General features: G+C 42.0%; 1 protein-coding gene across 14 annotated transcripts in view; it reads right to left on the bottom strand.

Annotated features, from left to right (window-relative positions):
• Window positions 1-215: 215 nt before the first annotated feature.
• Window positions 216-24,399, bottom strand: part of DLG2 (discs large MAGUK scaffold protein 2) — a 2,075,147-nt gene continuing 2,050,963 nt past the window's right edge. For 10 of the 14 annotated variants that reach the window (XM_032356653.1, XM_032356654.1, XM_032356656.1 and 7 more), the window contains 7 exons: window positions 23,930-23,971; window positions 16,426-16,476; window positions 15,342-15,443; window positions 12,893-13,065; window positions 10,727-10,836; window positions 5,304-5,395; window positions 216-3,420 (listed from right to left, as the gene is read on the bottom strand). In XM_032356653.1, coding sequence (XP_032212544.1) covers window positions 3,314-3,420; window positions 5,304-5,395; window positions 10,727-10,836; window positions 12,893-13,065; window positions 15,342-15,443; window positions 16,426-16,476; window positions 23,930-23,971 — 677 coding nt within the window. In that variant the 3' untranslated portion in view covers window positions 216-3,313. The remainder of the gene's footprint in view (window positions 3,421-5,303; window positions 5,396-10,726; window positions 10,837-12,892; window positions 13,066-15,341; window positions 15,444-16,425; window positions 16,477-23,929; window positions 23,972-24,399) is intronic. The other 4 variants (XM_032356666.1, XM_032356657.1, XM_032356662.1 and 1 more) reach the window with 1 other exon arrangement.

Below are 24,399 nucleotides of genomic sequence, written 5' to 3'. Positions count from 1 at the left end.
GGACAGAAAAATTTCAGAGTGGGGTATGGGTGAGGAGATGTTCAGAGGTGTGAGGAAGAAAAAGGACAGGAAAGGAGGGGGAAGGGGAAAAGAGACTGAAGGGGGTTAGAGAGACAGGAGAGTGAAGGGGAGGGAGTAATGAGAGACCACAGAAGGAATGTGGGGTAGACACTCCGGGTGGACAGGCCAGTGGGAGAAAAGGAGAGGTGCACAAAGAGAGAGATGGGATGAGACAGAAATGGAAGGGGGAGAGCAGAGGAAAAGAAGGAGGGAAAACCAGAGGTGAGAGCCATAGGAGTGGAGGGCTTTTCCCTGGCTCAGAGTCTGGAAGGGCTGGCAGTAGGATCTAAGACAGCTCACAGGCACCTGAGTGCGGCTTCGTAAAGCTGGGCTCACTGAGCAGACAGAGCCAAGCCAAGAACTTGGGGCTGAGGGGGCGAGGGCAGGGAGAGGCCGGCAAAGAAAGGGCCAACAGATCCCGTGGGAGGAGAGCAAAAAACAAATGCCCCTGCAATTAGCTGACAAGTGTGATTTTGATTTTGGTAAAGCTGAGACCCCCGTGGTGCTACACATTGTACCAGAGCATGAAAAATAGCACCAGTGACACGATCTGGCACTTTTCCGAAAGGGCCCAGCATGGGAAGGTGACATTGCGCCCCCAGCAAGCCTTCAGATTGGAGAGAGCTCCGGACAAAGTTTGCAGTGTTAGCACCGGTCTGGCCCCAGGCTCCAAGTGCATTTGCACCAGATGTAATCTGGGTAACTTTCCTGCCATATCCGTACAATCATCAGATTTGCTGCGAAATACACCAGTTCGTTGGAGCCCTAGAGACCTCAACATTGGGAAGCGCAAGACAACACAACAAATGGAGGTGTAAATTCTATAGGAAAAGACCCTCTCACCAATTCGCTTGGTGATTCTTCAAGCAAATATATATGTATATATATATTTATATAAATCTACATAAAAAAATCAGTGCAAATGCCAATTCTAATCTGGAAGCATCTACACTAGGAAAATAAATAATTATATTACTACAAAACCAAGGGTTGGTGGTTCAATTTGATTGTACTCAGCCACAGCAATACTTAATATTAAATGGAAAGCACATCACACGACCCGCGGAAACATCTACTCATTAATGACAGTCCTTTAAATAAATGGTTGCATGCTCAGTTGAGAAACCAAAGAAGTTAGTATGGTGGCCTAAAAATAGAGCTGGGATCAGGAATGGCATTCTGGTGGCAGAAAACTTCTGGCAGCAATATTGATGAAAGTAGGCCTTGATCTGAAACTGGCGAATTGCAGCCACGGACATACCTTTAACGTTTTGAGCATTCTGAGGAAGTCCCCCCAGATTTAACTTTCATCAGAGGGAAAATGCATTGCTAGCCCTTCCGTTGGCAAAGGCAGCCTCAAGACTATAGGTAGATGAATAATTTTGCATTTCTGTGTTTGTTTTGGTGACTGCAGCGAGGCAGACGGTGGTAGTTAGCTTAGCGTAAGATGAACAACACTTGGTTTTGGAAAGAGACCCTCATTCTGAGCTCCGATGTTCTTACTGGGAAGAAGCCCCATCACTGCTGATGGCTCTATCTCTCGCTCTCCCATGCCAGCCTGCATGCTGGTTTGCTGCACAGTGTGGCAGAATCCCTGCCAGGTCTGGATGTACCCCAGAAATAAGGCGATGGGGCTTAGTCTGGGCAGGCATAGAACCCAGTTGAGTGGTTATTGAGATCACCAAAAAGTCTCTCTCTAAACACCATGGGCACAAGCAATGCTGATGTCATCATCAGCTCTAAAGTGGGATATAGGCTTTGGGAGGTTTTTTAAATCATCATTATTATAATTGCTAAAAAATAAACTTGGTCCAGGTGCAGCCCCCAAGAAAGGCAGTTCAATTGGTTGAGCTCAAAGTTGTTAATTATCTTTCCTTGTGGTTCTCTTTGCCCTGTACACAGAAACAAAGTCTGCACCCCTCACCCCCCCAACCAGATACTTCTCTCTTCCTCAAAGGAACAGTGCTTCTTGGGACAGATCTCTCCATGGCTCGATACCATCTCTGGCTGTCACAAAACCCTCAGTTACTTGTGAAACAGACAAAAACAAAGTCCTAATTACTCATGGTTGGCCAAAATACTAAATGATCCTTTGAGAATTGCATGTACGTAACTAGGAACAAAGTTATTCAACTATTTGCATGGCAGGCCCAGGTTGTTTAACAAGATAAAAGCAAAAACTTCCCTTTAGATCATTTGAATGAGTTTGTCTCTGAAAGCCATCAGCTTAAAAATGCATTAACCAAAAGTCTTCCAAAAATACCCACAAGGGCAACTCATTAAGGGATGTGCTCCATGAGAGTGTGTTACTAATATGGAAGGGAGATCATGGGAGGTAAGTGAGGGAGAAGTCTTTGTCAGACTTTGGAAGGAACTCAGATGCTCTTAATGGATCATTGGCAACAAAAGGGAGAGTGCAACTTTCAGTTCTTGAATTTGATCATCTGCTGATAGTGCATACATTTAGTCTCTCAATTAGTCTTTACAAAATATTTCACAAAACTTTTTTAACCTATAGAAATTCGTTTCTATACATTTAATATATTTTTATTGTATAAATTATTCTCATCTTTAGTGCCTTCTTTCAGTTTATAAATGGCAAAATAGACAATAAACAATCATAAAGCTACCCTCAGTGAATCCCCTCCTCTCAGTGAGGTCAGTCCTCCATACACTTGTGAATTTTATGAAATGCTCGTCTTTGTAGATGCCAGTCAAAGAAACTACACACTTATCCTTCCCTGATATGCTGTCTCCAAAGGGACTCCTTTCCTTTTTCCTTGTTTCTTTCTTTTGCTCGTTAAGAAATCAAAGAGTGTGCATAGTTATAAAATTCGAAGTGTACCAATTACAGATGTGGGTAATGGGAAGGTTGGTGAAGTTCAAGTGCTGGCAACTTTTCTTTAAAGCAAAAGACACAGAGAGCTCAGCAGCTAAATCAGCTCTGGACATCTGCTGGGGTGAGGAGGCTGCCCATCTCTTGGGCAGAAAGCCCATCAGAGGTTCATCCCTACACCTGGCACTTTGAGCAAACCAAAGCCTTCCTGCATACTGCAAAGTCTTTTCTGTCCCACCCTGTGGCCCCTCCGTTTCCTTCATGGCTTCACACAGTTTGTGTTGTACATTCATAAGAATTCACATTGACTGCAAAAACATAAATGCAACAAAAACATAAAAGCCTCCAAGTAGTATATTATATATATTTTTTTCTTCTAAATGCTCTTCTGTCATTGTCGGAGGTGCAGTAGCTAATTTATAACTTTTCCTTTGAGGGAATCCAGATGAAAGGCCCAGACTGCTCTTCAATAACAAGCTTGCATTGATTATATATATCTTCTAAGGTGTCTCCTTGGACGATAGCTAGAACAAGAGCCAACACGCCACGGTTAGGAATCATTCCCTGCCTGGTGAAGAACACCCATCAATCACACAGCAGAAGCCCAAACCAGTGACAGACGAACTCATATGGAAGCTTTGTACGACTTTTCATTAGTAAGGAAGGAAAAGCGGGAAATTTACTTAAGCAAGGTTACGTCAGTGAGTAAAAGAAAACAAAAATTGCTTTCAATGCATGTCCTGGATCAGGTAACAAATGCACCACAGTCTTTCTACCTTCTACATGTCTGTCTGTGGTTCTGGACAATGAATCACTTATGTATTTAAATTTCATGGGTGTCTACTCTGGGCTAAGTATGGATCAATTTTCAGACTGAAATCTCTCTGCTTATCAAAGAAAGCTGGCCTTTTATTCTATATACTCTATTTACCTTGGCAGGTGCAGAAATTTAGACGTTTTTGACACAGGGAAATAATAAGGTTGTGGAGGCAACTTGAGTTAACCACTCCAACCCCCAAACCCTTAATAGGAAACCCCACTCATTCTCCAAGTAATGTGGTAAGTTGATATTTTGCCATACAAGGGCTGCTCATAGTGAGAATGCCTTATGACAGCTACTTACAAGAAACATAAATAAGAGGAAATATAAACAAACAGCTAACCCATGAATTACCTAGAATGCCAAGTCATCTGAAGCAGATTTAAGTGTATTTCATAACCTCCTCTGAACTAAAGTTAGCTTACAGAGAGCTCTCCAACACATGCCAGTATTATCTATAGGACATGAGGGAATAACAATGAATTGCTACTGAAACATAGTTTAGATCTTCAAGAACAACCTTGAGAATTTATCTCGGAGTGTGAGCCACCAGTCAAAATGTGCATGACCGTGATCTGATGTTTATACCTGGATGTTCTTTCAGGATAAAACATGACTCATACCTTTGTTATTGATTGAAATTTTACTCAAGATTACCCGGTTCAAAATATTTGCAGATTGCTAAGCCACTGGCATTTTCATATTCTGAGTAAGACAAACGGTAAAGCATCTAACTTCTCATAAGGAAATTCAGAAGGAAATTTCTTGTTTTTAAACCATTTGTTGTAAGGCAATTTCCACAGTTTGATCACTCTTTGGATTTGATCTGTGTTTCATGAACGTCGTTAAGAATAGAGAATCAAGGATATCCGGTGCCAGAAAATCTTCCTCTATTCCCCAAACTTCATGTTTCCAAGGAAATATTAAAAAAGGAAAGCAAAGTTTTGCCCTGGGACTTCACATGGAATCAATGAAAACAGATGTTCAACATCTCGTTCAACTGCTGCTAACGGGACGCACCAGCCGGTCATTGAGGCTGAGAAGGAAGCCCTGAGACCGCATCTCAGTAGAGACAGCGCTTTGGAAGTTCCCTAATTGAGCTCTAAAGGTTTCTTTTTCAAGTTTTCTGATGATATCGGAGAGAGAGCTTAATGCCTAAAATCTTCTTTCTCCTCCTTCTCCTCCTCTAAAGGTAGGGAGAGAAGGGGGAGGGGCAAAGGGATTTCCAAGCGGGCTCCATGCCCCGCACAGGACCCAGAGATTTCACCTGAGCCAAAATCAAGAGTCACATGCTTAACCTACTGAGCCACCAGGTGCCCCGTCTTGAGAGCTTGAGAGCAGGAGACATCTCAGTGCCTTCTGTGGCTCATGCTTTAGCACAGGACCAGTGGGAACCCAGAGTTAGCTGCCTGTGAATCCAGAGTAGATGGAACCCAGAGTTCTGGATCAGATAGGTAAAGCAGAGGGAAATTAGGGTTTCTCAGTGGGACATTTTTAGGGCCCAGGTACACTAGGCCTCGAGCGCTCTCTAATACCGAAGGGCAGATAGTCAATCCTTTCTGACAGTATAAAGGTATATGAACTTACCTGTAAAATATTCTCCAAATTCTTGTTCTAGCTTAATTGCACGATCATAGGTTTTCTTGGCTTGTTCCTCTGTTAGACGCTTATTCATCTCCCTGGGAAAATAAGGGTTTGGTATTAGAGCACACAGGAATGTGCCAAATCCTGAAAAATTAAAATGTGTGGCAAAAATGAATCCTGCAGGAAGCACAATGTAATCTTACTAGCAGCTTCCTAGTCCTTATTTAGGACTCTTCTTGGCTGGAATAATTTCAGCAACAAGGACCCCCCTTCCAGAGGGCTCGCCCTCTCAGAGGGCAGCCTCTTGGTTTCACAAAGGCTGAATGTGTCTCTTTAGGACTTCCAGTCACTGGCCTCTGTGCCGTCCTCTGCAGTCACACAGCGGAGGACTAAACCCCTTCCCTCCATGACAGGCACTGGGGTCTTTAAATCAAGTGCTCATATATCTCTTGAGGCAACCACTCTTTCAGAATAAACTGTCCTACTTTCTTCATCTCTTCTCTCAATGGATGTGATTTCCAAATGCTCACCTTTCTGGTTACCCTTCCTTGGACTTTGTCCTAGACTGGCTTGACCTCTCTTAAACCTGGGACGAAATCTCAAATGAAATCTTGTAGGGGTGGTCCGAGGTGGGGAGAGGAGATGGTGAGAAGGGAGGGGACATCCTCGCAGTCTGTATTTCATCACATCTGAGAGAACTAGACTTGATTGTCGGCAGGGCCTGCCCTCCCGGGAACCGTGGAGTGCTCCGCTCCCCATTTTCCCCATGGGCTGCTGTTCATCTTCAGGGTGCAGCAGGAAGCGGGTGGAGTGGAGAAACAGAAAGGGCTTCCCGAGAATCAGAGAAAATGTGACAGGCCCCTTAGACATTGTGTCTTTCAGGTGGAAGGGGTCTTCTGCGGTTCTCCCGGCTCAACTTCTGCAAAGGGCGAGGCATCTCTACTGCAACAAGAGCCCTGAACACCATCTGGTTTTTTTTGTGTTTGTTTGTTTGTTTGTTTTTGTTTTGTTTGTTTTTGTTTTTTGTTTTTAAGACTTACTTATTTGAGAGAGAGAGAGAGAGCAGGGGGAGGGGCCAGCAGACTCCCCGCTGAGCGCAGAGCCATCACCTGACCCTGAGATCTTGACCTGAGCAGAAACCAAGAGTTGGACATTTAACCAACTGAGCCACCCAAGTGCCCTCAACTTCATCTGCTTTTATAATCAAACGGCATTAGGAGGACTGGCTGAGGGAGGCGTGAATAAATGGACACAGAGAGAATGAAACAATCATGCTGGGACCAAAATACTTCTAAACATATTATAAGCAATTAACCTCTGTAGCAAACAAGGATAGAGGATCTTGGTAAAGGGTCTCCAATGTTGACTTGGTTTTGTTCTGATAGGAGAATGGGCTATAAAGGAATTATGCCTGGGATTTTCTCTCTCTCTGTCCCTTTCTTTCTCTTAGTCTGTCAACTCTTGCTGTATGTAGGTGCTGCTTAATCACTGTAAGAATATTTATTTATTTATTTTTTATTTTTTAAAAGATTTTATTTATTTATTTAACAGACAGAGATCACAAGTAAGCAAAGAAGCAGGCAGAGAGAGGAGGAAGGAGGCTCCCCGCTGAGCAGAGATCCCAATGCGGGGCTCGATCCCAGGACCCTGAGATCATGACCTGAGCTAAAGGCAGAGGCTTTAACCCACTGAGCCACACAGGCGTCCCAAGAATATTTAAATCCAACCTCAAGGACAAACTGAGTGGGAAGGAAATGGAAAATAACCCAATCTACTGATTCCAGTGGCGGCTTTATCTTGCCATGTCCTCTAGGTGGTAAAAAATTTCTGCCTACCAAACTGTACTTCTTAAATAAAATTATATTGTCTTCCCATATTTTTTTCATCAAAGACATTTTATTAGTCAAAGACTGACAATGCTTGTCTCTGATCATCTTCTGAACAGCAGCGTGGCTGCTCCAGGCTGATAATAGCCTAGCCAAGGGCAGAGATACTTTGGTTGGCCCACTGGGATGCATCACAGGGGCACGTAGACTACTGAAAGCATTGCTGCCCTTGCGTGCCCCTGAGGGAGCCAGAGACTGGGGTCTGGGACAGGTGACTTTAGACCATGTCTCTGTGGCCTGACGTAATAAAGGGACTTGAGAAGGTAAAAGAGAAAATCTGAAGTCAGATCCAAAGTTTTGGGGTTCTTTTAAAACCAACTTTTAGTCAAACAGACTTTGCATTATACCGAGACTTTCCCAAGGGGCTTATTTGGGGAAAAAATTTAAAAAACTGAAGTGAGACATTAACATGATTCTTGACAGGATCTGATGGCTGCAACAGAAAAAAAAAATAGGAATTTTCTGAACTCTTGATGTTGAGATAAACTCATCTTGTCCCGAGGGATGGTATCTGCGATTCTCCTCCCAAACAGCACTCGTCCTAGAAGCTGTGAGTGAATGTCACCCTTGGGTCCGGAAGATGCTGGGCTAAACCCAGGGATATTTTTCATAGAAATACAGGATTTTGCTCCAGATGTCAGGAAACCATGTGGCTCTGGATCTTCCTTGACATTCCTGGCTCATGCTAGCCTGTGTTCTCTGAATTCTCTTTGCACTTACTGTAACCATCACTGAATTTCCATTTTTGCCCTTAGCACCTCATCTATTATATTCCTTATCTCCGTATTTAATCTGTGAGTTCACTGAGGGCGGAGACCAGGACCTGTTTATCAGTGTGTGTCATGGAGCCTGGCTCAAGACTTCTTTGTTGAATGAGTAAATGAATGAATGAATCATTTATGTTGACAAATCAACATAATTATGATACAGTTGAAGACAGAAGAAAACATGGGCCACCATGGGAGCAAGAAGGTAAAAGCAGACTGGGGCTGGCAAGGTGAAGAGACACAGGAAAGCTTCCCACTGCCATGGGGCGGGGTGAGGCACAGAGGTCACCTGGTGGCACACTATAAAAAGAACATCTCTTTCCTCCAGAGCCTTGATTTTTATGCTTCCCTGAAGAGTCAGCTATGTATGTGCTAATAAGCTCTGTGGTTTGATGTAGATGATGCACTTGAGAAATACCGTGTGTCATGATGTATCAATGCCTACATGCGACAGCTGCCATGCCTTTGTTCCGGTTGACCTGGTATTCACTCCTCCCTGGGGAATGGGCAAACCATGCCTGCTTTCTTCTGAAATAAAACCCTTGGAAAAGAGGGAGCTGGAAAGTAAACATCCAGCCTATCATACTGGGATCCCATCAGTTTGAATGTCACTGTTACTGCACTTGAGACTCAAGAATATGGCTGCAGCAAATTATTTCAGATTCATGGTCCTCAGTGTGGAATCCAGCCATTGGTATGTTTAATTTTCCTTGGCGATAAGCGGCTGTGACAGCGCCCCAGAGGCAAAACTGAGTAAGTCATCTCATAGCTGTGGATGGAAGGAGACCTTCTCCTACCGAGCACCAGATGGGAATGTCTCCCCAATGTCACATGGAGGCAAGTGTGCAACTGCTGTTTCTCCCTCAGGCCTCACCTCCCTGGGAAGCTATTTATCCCACTGCGTATTTATGACGTGAAAACTTACTCTTCAGTTTTCTGAAACAGGCCTTTAAGGTCCTGTAGCCAGGAGGTGAGGGCCATTTTTCTATTCTTCTTCCTAATGTTAGCATTGTTAATAATAATTATGAGGCTCTTTACAGATTATAAATCACTTTCACATAATGAAATGTGTGGTTGCTTAAATTATTGTACTCTAGATGAGGAGAGATTTCAAGAATGCTATCAGGCATAATACTACCCAGAACCAGTATTTTATCATCAGCACATATTTTTCTCTGGGCAAAGCTCTGGACATTATAAGTTAACACCTAAATTCTCGGGGCAGAAAGTACTGTCCGTGACCCCATGGTAAGAACCTTTGTCCATCTTTTATTTATGGGAACATATTCTGCTTTTAAGACACCTCTCCGCCAACTTCCCCAGAGACAGTGGATTTAACTTAATTCTCTTAGGCTGTAGTTGCAGCTGCTGTAGTTTACTGTTTCTTTACTCCGGGATGAGATGTGGAACAGCTGGCTGATACCTTTTGCAAGTAATTGTTTCACCTCTGGACTAAGTAATTTCCTTTTTTGTGTGTGTTTTTTCCACATGCACTGTTTTCTAGGACTCTGTGGCTCACTTCTGAATCCTGTCAAACACTAAGATCTCGAGGCCCAAATGGAGGCACATTTGAGCAAAGCTCTTGCCAGCACACACACCAGCATTGTCTCTTGTGACTTCTTGGAAAGGTAGTTTATGTGTTTTACGACGACAAAATAGTTTTATTCCTTTTACAATGAAGTAACTTGAAAATTTTCACAGTCAGAGCAGCTACTGCTTATGGAGTGCTTACTATATGCTAAAGACCCTATGGGGGGCTTCGTATTCATGTTCATGTTTAACCTTTATACCAGCTGTGAGGTACATATTATTAATGTGCCTAGTTTACAGGAGAGGAACTACATCTCAGCGAGGTCAAGCAACTTGTCTGAGGTGGCATTAATCGATCAGAAGAAGCAAAAGGGAAAAGGAAAGAGAAAAACCAAACCTAGCCCAACCAATTTTCAAGTCCCTGCTTTCTGGCTACGGCAGCCTCACATTTGTATGGGAGTTGTCTAGAAAGCAGTGCCAACAATTTCTAACAAATCGCCACCGAAAATATGTTACTTTCTAGTCTATCTGGGAGTATTTGCCCAATTTATTTAGTGGCTTTTAAGGAAAGCTTTTTGCCAGTCCTCTGAAAAAGAAAAACCACACACAAAAAATCTGAGTCATACATTTTTGCCTTATTCATAAACGTGAACCAGTATGGAGCTACTGCTTTAAGTTACAGATGTGTTCCTGCTATGGCACTAAGAAAACTCCCTTTTTAAGGATAGTGGTCTACATACAGGAGGTTTTCATTAAGGAACAGAAGAATTCTATGCTAGAACTAAATGAAATATCAATAGAAAGAGTCTAAAACATTGTCTTCTCCTTCTAGAAAAACCCACATGTTTAAAAAGATTTACTAATGAACTGCTCTCAGAAGAAAGAGACAAGCAAAGATGATTGCTTCCTACCATTTGAAAGCCAAAACAAACCAACTTACCTTCATAACAACAAAATGAAACAAACAAACAAAAAAATCACACACACACACACACGAACCAACTTGTGAAATGAACATTAAAATCAAGAAACATTACTGAAGACATGTTAGGGGAATACTGACGTTATGCCTCTAGTGGTTCAAAAACACTTCCACATTTTTTTTTTTCAAAAAGGAACTGCTTTAAAAAAAAACAACAATAGCACTTCTGACTTCTAAGCACTTATGACCAAGAGCTGTCAGCAATGTGCTGCGTCGCATGGAACAGGCGGTGGGTGACGGCCTCCCGTGCCCTCCACTTACATCAAAGGTTCCAGAGATTTGGGCTTAATGAAGATGGCAATGGGATAGAGCTGGGCAACTTGTAACCGTTTGATAGCATTTCCTGACACGTCAAGTATACAGTGTTTGCCCTGGTAGAAAGAGAAGAAAAATATGGAGTTAATCCAGAAAGAGGGACAATAATCCAACCAAAACAAACAAACAACAAAACGAAAAGTGAGTATGTTTTCAAGGAATGTAAGGGATACTGAATCTCTAAAGGCTGAAAAAAGATCTTTGCAAAGCATAAATAAAGGCTGATATTCAGGATCATCACTGAATGCTTCTACAAGTCCCTTACTAAGTGCCTGCCATGGCCATAGAGATTTCACAGGTGTTACCTCAGCTTAAGTTTCTTAAATAAATACCTGATCTTTTGCACAAAGATGGTATGTAGCCTTATGTAATGTGATTGTGTCCACTCATGAAGCTCTCATAAACCATCTCTGAAGATAACCATCAACAAGAAATCCCCAAATCTATGAGGGAGGTATTACCAGCCACATTTTACAGAAGATAAGACTAAAGCTTAGGAATAATAAGTAACTTGCCCAAAGTCTCAGTGCCAGAAAAACTCAAAGTCAAGTCTTGAGCACTGACAGAACTGTTGGTTGGAATAGATACCTCATTCTCTTATCCTGACCGATGTTAAATCTGGAGGAATCGTAAGCATGTGAATTTGGAACAATCCCACAGATATTTGCTGAGCGCTTCTTGTATCCTGCCTGGATATTCTCAGTCTAGTACAGCTGAGGATGGACACAAAGAGTTTTCACTATTACATCCTTAAATTTCTCGTTTGTTACATGAAAACCCTATTGCAGGTAGCACGCATGCCTCATTTAACTGGGGTTCCACTGCAATGCGTGCTCAGAGCAAGGAGTTGCTTTATAAAATATTTTGGGAAAAGTAGATACATTTGGCAAACATCATATTCTAACTCCTGGAGAAAAATGGCTTCCTTACCCTGCGGCCCGAAGAACTTTAAAAAAGAAGAGAAAAAGGATATTGTGCAGATAGGAACAGTCCTAAATCAACAGTAGGGGATTAAAAACTTTCTATGAATACTCATGGAAAAACAAAGAGACCAGTGAATACTTGAGCTCTTATAGGAGACATATACTAAGATGGTTCAAATCCTGTATCACTTAAGCAATAAATTCCAAGTTTGCTCTCTGTGAAATGCAACAGCTAAACAACATGTCTAAATGCTGTTCAATTATTCTCTGGCCAGAACATTTCAAGTTAAAAGAGGCTATATTTACATGTTCAAAGGGGAGAATAGACAAAAGCATTCAGGAACTGGTTAGAAACAACATGATAGAGCTTAAAAAACCTAACTTTTGAGAGAAAGGAGGAGATGGAGCTTACTGTATTCTCAGATAGCCCTTAAAATTTCTTGTTTAATTTTTTACCAGTACATGAAAAGGCTATGTCAAATCACATAAAATCAACCCAACAAATATTAATTATATAACAAACAGGATTGGCTCTTAACTCTTTTCTCCCACGAAACTGATCCTCTGTGTTGACAGGAGATTAGGATCTCTCTATAAGCAGTACTTAGAGCCACACTCAAGTGTCTTCCTATCCTGTTCTCTCTTGAACATTCTCTTCTCTTCCATGCCCTTGAAATTAACAATGGGAAGGGTATGGTGGTATTCACACCTCCCCTCAGCTGGAATTTCTGCCAGCTGGAAGCTAGGCCCTAGCCCTCTTCATCTACTTACCCCTCCCCCAGGAGGGTACTGAGGGCCCCAAGTTTTCAGGGAAATGAAATGAAACTCCTGCTAACAAAAAGAATTGAAGACCTTGATTTAAACAACCAAGAGTACTAAAGCTTCCTTAACACATTCAATGTTGTTTACCGGGGCCAAAGATAAGTGCGTCAAGGACAAAGTGAATCTCCATCAACTTCAAGCTGTTAATTGCCTTTTAGGTTTTCCCCCACAAGTCAGTCAGCATACCTTACTGAGATTAGAACAAAGATTAATGACCTTGCTCTAAAGTCATTCTCCGCTTAGAGGTCTTAAAAGGAATATTTAATCAAAATTTACAACTGCAATTAGGAAAGAGTAATGACCAAAGATGCAGTTTGCCCCTTGGGAGCCTTCTTTAAGGGAGGTATAAGATGATTGGCGGACATACCCTTTCTGCTACGAATCTCACAGACTGCACACTGGTTCCATATAAGTTGTCATTGTACTGGCCAGCTTCTATGAACTTGTGCTCTTGGATATCTTTCTCCATTTGTTCTCTGGAAATGACAAAGTGGTAGTCTCTGCCATCTACCTCATAGTCACGCTTTGGCCTCGTGGTATCTTTATAAAACAAAAATAATAAAATTAAGGTAATTTATATTTATAAACAGCATTTATACCTCTTCTCTTCACCATACCCTCAACATAGATATACAGAATATGTAATATGGAGGACCCTGACGTAATGACAGGTACTGGTTAGCCTCCCACTGAAAGCAACTACAAAACTAGACAAAGTGTATGGAGTAGCTACTGTCAGGCATCAGAAGATAGACAAGACAGATAGCACAGGGCTGTGACCTTGAGACTGGAGATGCACACGAGGGGAACTCTCCATTCACTTCACCTCCATTTCCAAGTGGAGGGTCTAGAACTGAAGAAGGTGATTTGCCAGTAAGTTATTAACAGCCAGAACAAAAACACAATATTCTACAAAGAAAGATAACCGAATCCAGACTCTCAAAAATGTAGTCTCACCATAAAAAATTAGACAAGCAAAAAAGCAGGAAAATTTGTCATATATCCAGGAGAGAAAAACTGGACAAACAATAAAAGCATATTTAGGGATTTGAAAGATGTAATATGAGATCATAAAGTCATCAACTCTAACCATGGTTAGAGGTAACTGAAGTTCTTAGAAAGAAAAGGGAAAACAAACCTATCAGTATAAATAAAAGATGTTCAACTATTTCCAATCTTTGACTCAGCTATTTTCTTCCTAGGAATCTATCTTAAAAAATTATCAAAGCTTCAGATAAAGTTTTATCCTTAAAGATGTTCAATATATTAATTTATAAATTATAAATAACTATCACATAATTATAATTATATTTTAATTATAATTCATAAGAGTGAAAAGGAGAGACAACCCAAATACCCATAAATGAGGAATGATTATGACATAATAATCATTTAAAATATTTACACAAAACTTTAAATAATGTTAAGCCAAAGAAACTGTATATATCTAATATGTACCCAATCAGAGGAGAGAATGCATGCATAGAAAGAAGAAAAAGGCAAAAATCTATGAAAATATTAACAATGGTATTATCTCTGGATACTCTGAAAGTCTGTTTATTTTTAATTTTCTAGCTTCACTTTTTTTCCCCGCATTTTCCAGGTTTTGTACAATGAACATATATTGAGCATCATAAAACAGTGCTAATAATTAAAACTAAAGAAAGAGTGCCAGGTGGAGGGGAAAGTGGGAGTGGTCATTAAGGACTGTCTGGGGTTTTTCTTTCTAAGGCGGAGGGATGCACAGGAGGCTGCTATGAATGGAGTAGGCTTTGACCCGATCATTTCTGTCTGGTCTCTTTCTCAAGATAGGCTCTTTGGCAGGATCTCTTCCCAGAGTCCTTGCTGGTAACAATTTCTTGAGATACAGCAATCATCCTAGTTCCAAGAGATTCCCACTATTCTTAGTTATTCTGGATGACATTTGCTGTGCTGAAATGTACGAGACACTTCAAAGCATGAAGCTTCAAAGATGTACAGAGAGGAAGAAATATTTGTTGGGATAGGTTTAAGAGCTCAGTTGTCTAATAAATTGAAATTCCTTTGGAGGGGGGTGTCTGTTTAAACACACACACACACACACACACACACACACACACACACACAGAGCAGGCGGCCTCTCCGTACTTTTATGTGATGCCGTGGGAGTAGGGGTGAATGGGAAGGTGCGGTGTGCAGGGTAGGCAGAGCAGACAGACTCTTAGGGGGCTACACTTAGTGGGACCAGGAGACCCGTGATCCTCCATCAGGGCAAGAAAGCAGATTAAAATCCATGATGGCCTAGAGGGTAGATGAAAGTTTTACACTAGGCTTCTTGTCTTCATCCTCTCATATTCTAGCACTGTTACCAGCCATGGAAAAGGCTGTTTTGTTTTGGGATTGACACATGGCCCTAAGCCATCCTGAGATGATTTTAATACATGGCTTTGTCTCTGATCTCTCTTATTCTATGGGAAAAGAAGCTTCAGTGAGATTTCTATCAGTTTATAAGAACATTCTAATGCCTGTCAATAATTCTATGCTCTTTTAAAGGCCATGGGAGTTACAGGATGAAAAGATTCATCCTGCCTTCTGGGGGACCACAGTCAGTGTGGAGGACGTATTATACTCACTAAATAGGGAGTACACAACAGCACTGATGAAAAGTGTTAAGCAGAGACAATTAAATAAGATGCTCAGATTAAAAAAAAGATGTTCAGATAATAGGTAACTGATAGTATTTGAATCACTGAAGACACCATTGAGGAACAGAATTACACTTTATTGTCTCAAAGGAAGAGAGCTTTTCTTGCAGCGAAAAGAGAAACGATACTTACGAGGCACACAGGAGCCAAACTTGTCGGGGAATTCAGATATCAAGTCGTCATTGATCCGATCCTTCATGGGGCCCAGGATAATCACTGGCCGGGTATAGTTTACTGCAGAGAGGGAAAGATCCAAATGAGGGGGAAAGACGTGGACAGGACCGCACAACTGCTCTGCCCAGGTGAGTCTTAAGGTGAAATTACCAAACAGAACCGCTGAGGGCTTTACATCATTGTGTAAGTTGCCCGTACAGCCTTGCAGGAGAAATTGGTGTTTAACACTCGGTATGCTGGCTGTGCATACTTTCTGGAATTTAGCAACAGGGAAAAGCAACTGCAGGATCTGTCAATGAAAAGAAATGTTCGGAGGGGTTTTGCTTACTCTTAAGTAATGCCTACACAATGTCAAAACAACTACTGAATTTAGTCAATTGCGTGGGAGAAAAAAGATTCCAAAGTAGCTCTCTGGCCATTGTTTAGATAACGACTTTAAGAAGTAATTGTTAGCATAATGACACCTTATGTTTTTATAATTTGTTTTCCTCAGCTCAAAATGCTCCCTATTATAGCTCTGCTAGAGTTTTCCCAATTTCTGTGCAACACGAAGGCAGAAGGAACTCTAAAGTCCATTTGGTACCATTCCTCCTCCAACTCTTGAATTTTCTCTGCAATATCCTTGTCCATAGCCATTAGCCTCTGTATAAAGGCCTCCCAGAAAAAGAAATGGAGCCGCCTAGAGGATGGCTTGTATCTTAGGTCGGGTCGGCTAGAAAGCCTTTCTCAATACTGAGCTGAGACATCGGTCTCCCAGGAGATTTTATCCATTTGTCCTGTAGGTGGGGCTGTTTAGTGATTCGAAGGTGCTCCTTCCACTCAGGACCATTCATCTGGAGGACTGCCCCTTCCTCCTGGGGGCTGCCCCTGTCCCTGGTTAGCAGGGAAGTTGTTCGTGCCAAAGAGAGAGCACAATCTGGGCTGGGGATAGTCGGATATGAAGCACAGCTCATCCTCCTTAATCCTTCACTCTTTGGCTCCTCTAATGGTGTCACCTGATATGGCCTGGAAATCAGGAACCAGAGCATGCTGGGAAACTTACTTTCCTGCCTTGTGACAGGCTCATAAGAAAGAATGAAGTCTTCTTGCCCTCCTGAGAAGAGAAGAAAGGAAAATTACAGTGAACTAACAACCAGTCATATCCCACAGATCCCAGCCACAAGCCCTGCTCTGAAATACAGGGAACAGACACAATTCAGGGTTCATTTTCCTTGCTTGCTCTCCTGGAGCCATTCCAAAAATCCCTCCATCCTCATAAAACTCCAGCACTATGATAATATCAGGTTCTCGAAGGTTATAACTATCGGTCATGATGGAGACTAGCCACCTGCAGTTCACCAGAGCAGTGACCTATGAGACTGCCTTCTGTCTGACACTGAGGAGTAGAGCTCCTATTACTTACACTTAAAACGAAACCATTTAGTTCAAGCTCATCCAATAGTTTGCTGCTAAATTATCAGAATTTCTGGACCTTTTATTTCATCTTCTATTTTATTTCCCAAAGAAGCATATTGGCCAAAAGCAAGTGTCTGCTTGGTTCATTTATGTGACAAGAACTCCATCAGCATAAACCTCAGGACACTGAAGATCTTATTCTATTGTTAATTCATCAGGAAAATGCTGGGTCAGTTCCGGAAGATAAAAAATTTGAGGAGGACCTTAAATCACTGATCAGAATGGCTACTACATCTAGTCTATCATCTTTGGAAAGAGAACTGAGGAAGATAATGCAGTAAAAGTGTCAGGCCCTCCAGTGACATTTGCTACAAGCCTTCTGATTCAAGGGGGCCTCAAGTCAACTGATTACCATGGCAAGTCAATTGGCTTTAGGCAATTATTTTTTCAAACATCTGTGTTGCCCAGTTTATTAACTGGGTTTAGCCAAGATCAGCTGTTAACCCAGAGGATCTACTCCTTTCTTTGCATTAGGCCCAGGACTGTGTTTTAGTCCTGGGTACTAGGATACTAGTTAAGGGATATTGGAAAGGACTTCCTGTATGCTGTTCTACATAGGAGTGCTTTCTGAAACCACCAAAGGACAACACAACTCATTGCTTTATCTGCTCATCCCCCTTGAAACACATTCCATCTGCCAATGTGCTCCTCCTTTAACAGATAGCACCATGAAAGGTGAGTTAATTTCATAAAAGGAGTTAATATTACAGATAGTTTTGATAATGACAACCAGTCTGGAGAAGTAGGCAATATGTGGATAAAGCTCTGAAGTACAGAGGTCTTCCCTGCACCCAGGTAGCTGGGATGGGGCAGGGTGAGAGCGTCTTACTTTTTTGAGCATGAGAAATGGCCCCAGGCCCAAGTCACATCTCTCCTCACCTTTAGGCAGGCTTACTCTGAGAATGGCCCTGCTAGCTAAGCTACTTCCTCATGGCAAGGAGAACAAGCCTTGATGGTCCTTCTCAGTGACATCTACTCATGGCTCCTCCAAGAACGTTCAGGGACTTTTCTACATCTGGAGTGTGGTATGTGAGGAGTCAGAGTCACATTTTTTTTTTTTTTTAAATTTGGGAAACTATGATTCCCTTTTAATAAACGAAAGAGCTGAAATTTAGTCTAGGCCAAAAAATAATGAAGGTTATTGACTGCTAAGATCCACAGTTATCTAAAGCCCGAGATATGTAGAGGTCATAGGATCTCAGAAGGTAAGTGTAAAAATGGCAGGGGACAAAGCATATTAGGGTTAGAAACATGGCCAGTGAGTACTGTGGTGTGTGACTGCAACTTCATGGGGAGAGCTTTATGGACTGACTAATATGTGAGAGAGGACTTCTGAGCACAGGATGACAAAGCTTTCAAACATCAGGAGATACTTATGCCTCTCTACCAGACTGGGGACCCCATAGGCGAGGACTGACTTTCATTTACCATGGCATCCCCAGGGCTCAACCCAGAGAAAAATGTCAATGAATTTACATTCTGATTTTAGTGGTAGGAAATGGGATGAGTAATGAGGCCAAAGATAGGTTTTCCTTTGTGTTCCTGTCTGTATGCTTTCACTCTGGGAAGTGTGGTTTTCTCTAAATAAATATAACACGTCATGTTCCCATAGGAATCTTTTCCCAATGTCCTTACAAATCATTCTGATGGGCTATTCTAAAGGCAAGCTTTAAATAAAATATTTGGTGACGGTATGTTTCATTCGTGATTCAGAAAAGTAGGACAAAGCAACACAGCTTTGGTTAACTTTGTTGGAGAGTCCTGTAGTTCTTCTGGTTATCTGTTGCTTTTGGCTTTCCTTTCTAACTTACAAAAGGCCCTGGTTCTTGTTCAGAGCAGGAAGGCTGGCAGATGGCAGTGGCGGCATCCTTACGTCAAGGCCCATCCCACTTCTAAAGACCCTGTGACAGTCAGGGACAGGGTTAGGAGTAGCTGACCGGCAGGGGAGCTGGGGTGGATGGGATTATGTCACAACTGCGATCTCAGCACGTTAAACCAATTTTTCCTTTCATGTTCGGGAATGAAAAGCCCTATGGGTAATGGGAAGGAGACTAAGAGGGGGAGGGGAAAAAAAGCCACAGCAATGGAGGTAAGATAATTCACGTCTGTATGGCCATAAAGGGCTTTCACAACCATTGCTGTTTTTCATAGTTATTTCTGTTGAGGTAGATGCTCTGATGATCCCCACTTTACAGATGAAGGAGCTGAGGCTCAAAGGTGTTAATGGGGCTTGTTGTTTTCAGTCGGGAAGTAGTGGGAGTCGAGATGTAAATCCACATCTTTTTGGACTCCTCATTGAGTGGATGGCAAGAGATGGAGAATTTTCTGAGGGGACTGCGATGGAGGGGCAAACCTTACCCTATGTACAAAGAATGGGTGGGCGAGTCACTGGGAGGCCAGAAGAGGCTCCATCTGTAAACACCAGCTGTGGTTTTTTTTTTTTTTTTAAATGCCGCTGTGTCATCTCCATACAGAGTCATCCTTAGTGGATTTCCTATTTTTTGCTCAGGAGGTGTTGGCACTTAGAAATAACAGCTGACAAATAGGTACAAACTATTACTCGGTCTTGTTCTGGCAAGGGCCCGGCTGGCAGTGGGAGAGCAGCACAGAGCCGGGCGCAGACAGCTGCAGCGGTGGGACAGTCGGCGGAGGCGTCTGCCCACAGTCTCCACGAGACGCTCTGGGTCTGAACTGGAAGCAAGTCACAAGAGGAGGGACACGGAGGGAGACCCTCCCATGCCCAGATGATGGAGAAAAGCAACTTGGTGTTCTTTAGGAATTTTTGGAAACGAGAGAATAGAGAGGACAGAAGGGCAGTACATTTAATGTTCTAAATGTAGTGTTCAGTGCCTGCTTGGGGCAATTCTTAAGAAGAAATCAGGTTCTTAGAGGCACGGAATGTTAGCTTTGGAGCTCACAGGGTTCCTAGACGGCGACTACGTGGCACACGGTGTCACTGCCCCATTCCATGCCCTTGGGGGGCACCACAGATTGATCACTGCCCACATTACCGCTGGGCTCGATCTGGCCTCCATACTTTTCAGTACAATTCTTCTGGCAGCTATCACCCATTGGTCAAACCCGGGATCTTGGTTCAAATCTGCTTGCCATCTGTGCTCTGACTCAAGCTGCTCAGTTTACAAAGGAGAGGACTGAGGTTCAAAGATGATGAGTGATTTCTTCAAGATTGCATAGTGAATTAGTGTTTCAGTGTCTCCACAGGACGTTCAGAAGATTAAATCCGTTACTGTACATAGAACTCTTAAAGCCGGGCTTACTGCACAGTTAATGCAATATAAAGGTTTCTGCTTGTATTAATTTGATAGGTGGTATGGAATAGTTGAAATGTACTGGGTAAAGCATGAGGCAGCTGGCATTACAAACTGTCTGGAAGAGGGACAGGGTAAGGAATTCAGAAGCAGAATATCTCGGCTGGTCTTCCAGAATGCCCCTCTACCGTGCACTCTCTTAAAGCTTTAGCTTCCTCATCCGTAAAAGGGCGTGTTAACCCGAGACATATCTCAGTTTTGTTGCAGAAATCAAATAAAAGAAAATAGATAATGAGAAACTGCCTTATAAAGGCAACTAGAGGAAATACAAGGGCCATAATTGAAGACAGCAGAGAAAGGAGAAGAATATGGGCGTCACTTTGATAAATCCCAATGGAAAAGTATTGTGTCTCCTCTGATCAGCATTTAGTCCCACTCAGATCGCTCCTTCAAGGTCCGTGTCTTGAAACTCTTATGTAACTATGAACACCGATAGGTTATGGAGATAATCAGCAGTCCCCCGGTCCCCATCGCGATGTAAAGAACTTTGTGAGCTTTGAGGAAGGCAGGTCTCAGCTGCAGACATTTGCAGTCTCCGTTATACCTATATGGTCTATTACTGTGTCCTAATACAAGGGCATCTGAAAGCTAGGATATTAAAACAGCCACAAGTACAAGCCTGTACTGTACGACTTTGTTGACAGACAGAAATCTGCAATTAGTCCTTAATTAAGATAGTTGTGAGGGGGTATTTCACATAACTATGCGCTGTAATTAACTGCAGTTTAGCTAGTGCTCAATATAGCTGGACTTTGAAAAATTCTATTTTATAATCCCGAGATGGCACAGGAAAGGTCGGGGCTGTTTATTAGAAACCGAAGTTTGTGTGTGTGTGTGTGTGTGTGTGTGTGTGTATCTCAGGTAATGTATGAGGCTTTCAGTTAGGGTTGTCACAACACATATTTCCAAGATGCAGTGTGAATTGTGCCTCTGGAGCTATGAGACATAGTGCTCTGGGACTTTGCTCCTAACCACTGACCATTTTTTAAAGCACTGTGTCCCAGAGTGGACATGGAATGGTTCTAAGAGTGAAAAAAAAAAAAACAAAACCAAACAAACAAACAAAACAAAACAAAACAAAAATAACACCTGGACACCAGTGGGACAAGGTCTTTTTAGTCTTTGTTTATACTGCTATCCACAAAACATAAAAGTTTCTTATAATTACAGCAAAACCCAGGAATTCAGTAGAAAACTGCAGCTCGTGTTGATTTCCAAGTGGCAATTTTCTGGAAACAACATTTGTTCCAAGTCTCTGGGCCTGCCTGGAAAGTTCCTTCCTTAACCTACTGAGCTGGCATGCCCCTCAACAAAGCTCAGCTCAAAGGGCACTTCCTCTCTGAAATCATCTCTGAAGCCCCTACTAATCTTGAACCAGACCTTTTTCTTAGAAACTGCTACATGTTGCGCATTTTTGTTGTTGCTGCTGTTTATCGATACCTCTCCCCACGGTGTGTGTGATGAGTTCTAGAGTTGGTTGAGGTTCATACTGGGTCTCATGGTGCCTTTGAAGAGAGCATGATATATGGTGCATGCTGAATGAATAAATAAATATTTCTCTTTAATTCCTTGTACTTCCATCCTGGGGAGAGAAATATTTTTTTCCTCTAAGCTATCACAAAGGCTGTTCTTACTTTCATTCATTTGTAAAGCAAGCAATCTGTGTGGTGATGGTAACCTCAGATGAGACCCAAACTAATGCTGATTACTGGACTCCACATTTGCTCTCGTAATATCATAAAGTCCAGTTCCAATTCTTCTCTCTTCTCATAGATCATTCAAGGGGCTTGCAAGTGTTCCTTTTTTCACTCAGTAAGTATTTGTGTGAACCTACTATTTGATAATGAAGAGTTACTGATGTCATCCTAGAACATCACTACCAAAAACCCCGTACACAGCTGAAAGCTTTGGCCCAGTTTTTCTAACTTAATGATTCTGGGAAGAACATTCCTACCCATGAAAGAGAAAAGAGGGGCCTCTGAAAAGGATTTCCAAAGGAAAAGGTAGTTCTTGTATATACTTTTCATAAAAAGAACTGAAAGAACAAGGTATGATGTTTCCCCTTTCTATACTTGTGTCTGCACGATAGAAATACAATACTTAGACCTGCATATCAAAGAAACTAGGGTTATTGGTCCCACAAAACTCAACAAAGTTCTTTTTTTCCTTATACTAAGTTGAGGTACCTCAGGTGTCAGGAAGGCAATCTTTGGTCACTTCTTCTTAGCCTGGTATCTCTTTGTTTTAAAATTAAATGAAGGGAAGGGGGAGGCAAGTGTTTTGCTAAATTGGGATAATCTTGAAATTCTAAGAGTTGGAAGAATGCAAGAATGTGAAGGGTCACGCTGAGAAAAAGAACCCTCTGATTCCTGTCACCAAGACCTGTCAGTCTTCTGAGGAAGAAAATTAGGTGGTTCTCATATTATTTGACTTATTGAGGATATCTCATTACATTTTTTGTTTCCACTTCATTCTGTACTATGTTTCGTCTTCCTCCTCTGGCCCCTACCTCTCTCAGCCACCTTTCTTTTGTTCTTTTTTCTATTTGCTACCAATCTGAATCTATGAAGCCTTTCTCAAAATCCACATTGAATTCGTCATATTCCAAGAGTACCAGTTGGCACTTCACCACAAAAAAGGCACGGTTTTATAAAGTACCATGCTGTCATGGGAGAGCAAAAACAGAAACTCTTTTAGTTTTTAATTAATACCTGAGGGGAGCTTGAGGGGAGACAAAAATCCCAACCAATTTCTGGCATGGTGGCTGTGGGTCAATTGTATTGGGCCTGTACTTTTCTAATATCCTCAGTAATCACTTTTTGAGTAACCCATTTCACTAAGGAGGACAAATAACTATTATAGAAGTTGTAAGGATCCCCGTGGTAATATGTACCTATGATAGTCACCCAAACCCAGTAAGTAGGTGGTAAGAAACCACATGAATGCATCAAAGGGATGTGCTTGGTGTTTGGTGAACATTTTTATACACTAAGCAAATGGCTTGAGGTGACCAAACAAAGATAAAGATCAGGAACAATTTTTAGTTACCTACCTTTTCAGAAAGTTAAGCTTTCTGATCTAAGATTTATTCACTTTCCAAAATAAAATAAAATAAAATAAAATAAAATAAAATTAAATCAAATTAAAAAAAAAAAGTGAGTTCCTTCACCATTAGAGGATGAAACTTTTTCATCACTTCCCAACCATGAGAAATATAAAGTTATATATATCATAGGATCTGCCTTCGAATATTAACCAAGGAGAGAAGAGATAGAAAAGTTCACACTCCATTTAAAAGGAACACAGTAATTTTGCAAGATTTCTGTTGGAAAGGGAAGACGGCAACAGAAAGAAAAAGGCAAAATGAGAAGGTAAAGAAAACCACGATGACTTTTCCACCACCCTGCAGGGAGTTTTAATTACTGTAGGGGGTAGAATGTCCAAGTCCGCCAGGCTGAGCCTTACCCCCACCTTCTCTGGGAGAACCGCATCACCAGGCCACAGCCAGCTGAAGCGGGAACTGTTTGTGGTTACCAGCAAGCCCGCTACTGCTTGCACTCAGCACAGAGGAGTCCACAGACGGCCCTAATGTCTTTTGTATCTTTCCACATCACACGACGATTTCATGTCAAGCCATTTGCTTTGGATGAGGATGATCAAGGGCAGCAATTAAAACACAACCAGAGCAAAAACGGGCAATGACCACCACAGGCAACGGAGCAATCGCAAAGAAAAGAACCACAAACCAAAGCAGTAACTTACGGTAGCTACTTTCGCTATCGCTGGCATTAGAAGAGACATGTTCTGCAAGAACAGCACAGCAAATTAAAGAGATACCAAGCACTGGAGAGCAGCCAACGTGAAAGAATAACACTCATGCAAGGCTACTACAAGTGTAAGCGGGAGGCACGGGAAAGGCTGCGGAAGAGGTGGCATTAAGAAAACTCAGATACGGTACAAAAGATGAAAACTTTATCTCCACATTATAGGAAGCTACTACTTGATTGTTGTGTCTTCTTTTTAGAAAACAGGAAAGTACCTTTAATTGCAAAAAAAATACAGAACGTCAATCTAAGCACTTTACTTTTCCCGCAGACTTTGCTCCATTCACATGGGCCTGGTTTTCCAGTTTCGTGTGACAAAGGTCCATCTGTCTCAGCTGGATGTTTCCTGACGCTGAGGTCAGAAGCTTCTGTTGTGTAGCCACTGTTGGCTTACAAGCTTTTTGTTTC

The sequence above is a fragment of the Mustela erminea genome, chromosome 9 (assembly GCF_009829155.1).
Source record: "Mustela erminea isolate mMusErm1 chromosome 9, mMusErm1.Pri, whole genome shotgun sequence".
NCBI classification, from domain to species: domain Eukaryota; kingdom Metazoa; phylum Chordata; class Mammalia; order Carnivora; family Mustelidae; genus Mustela; species Mustela erminea.
This window is presented reverse-complemented; position numbering and strand designations above follow the sequence as displayed.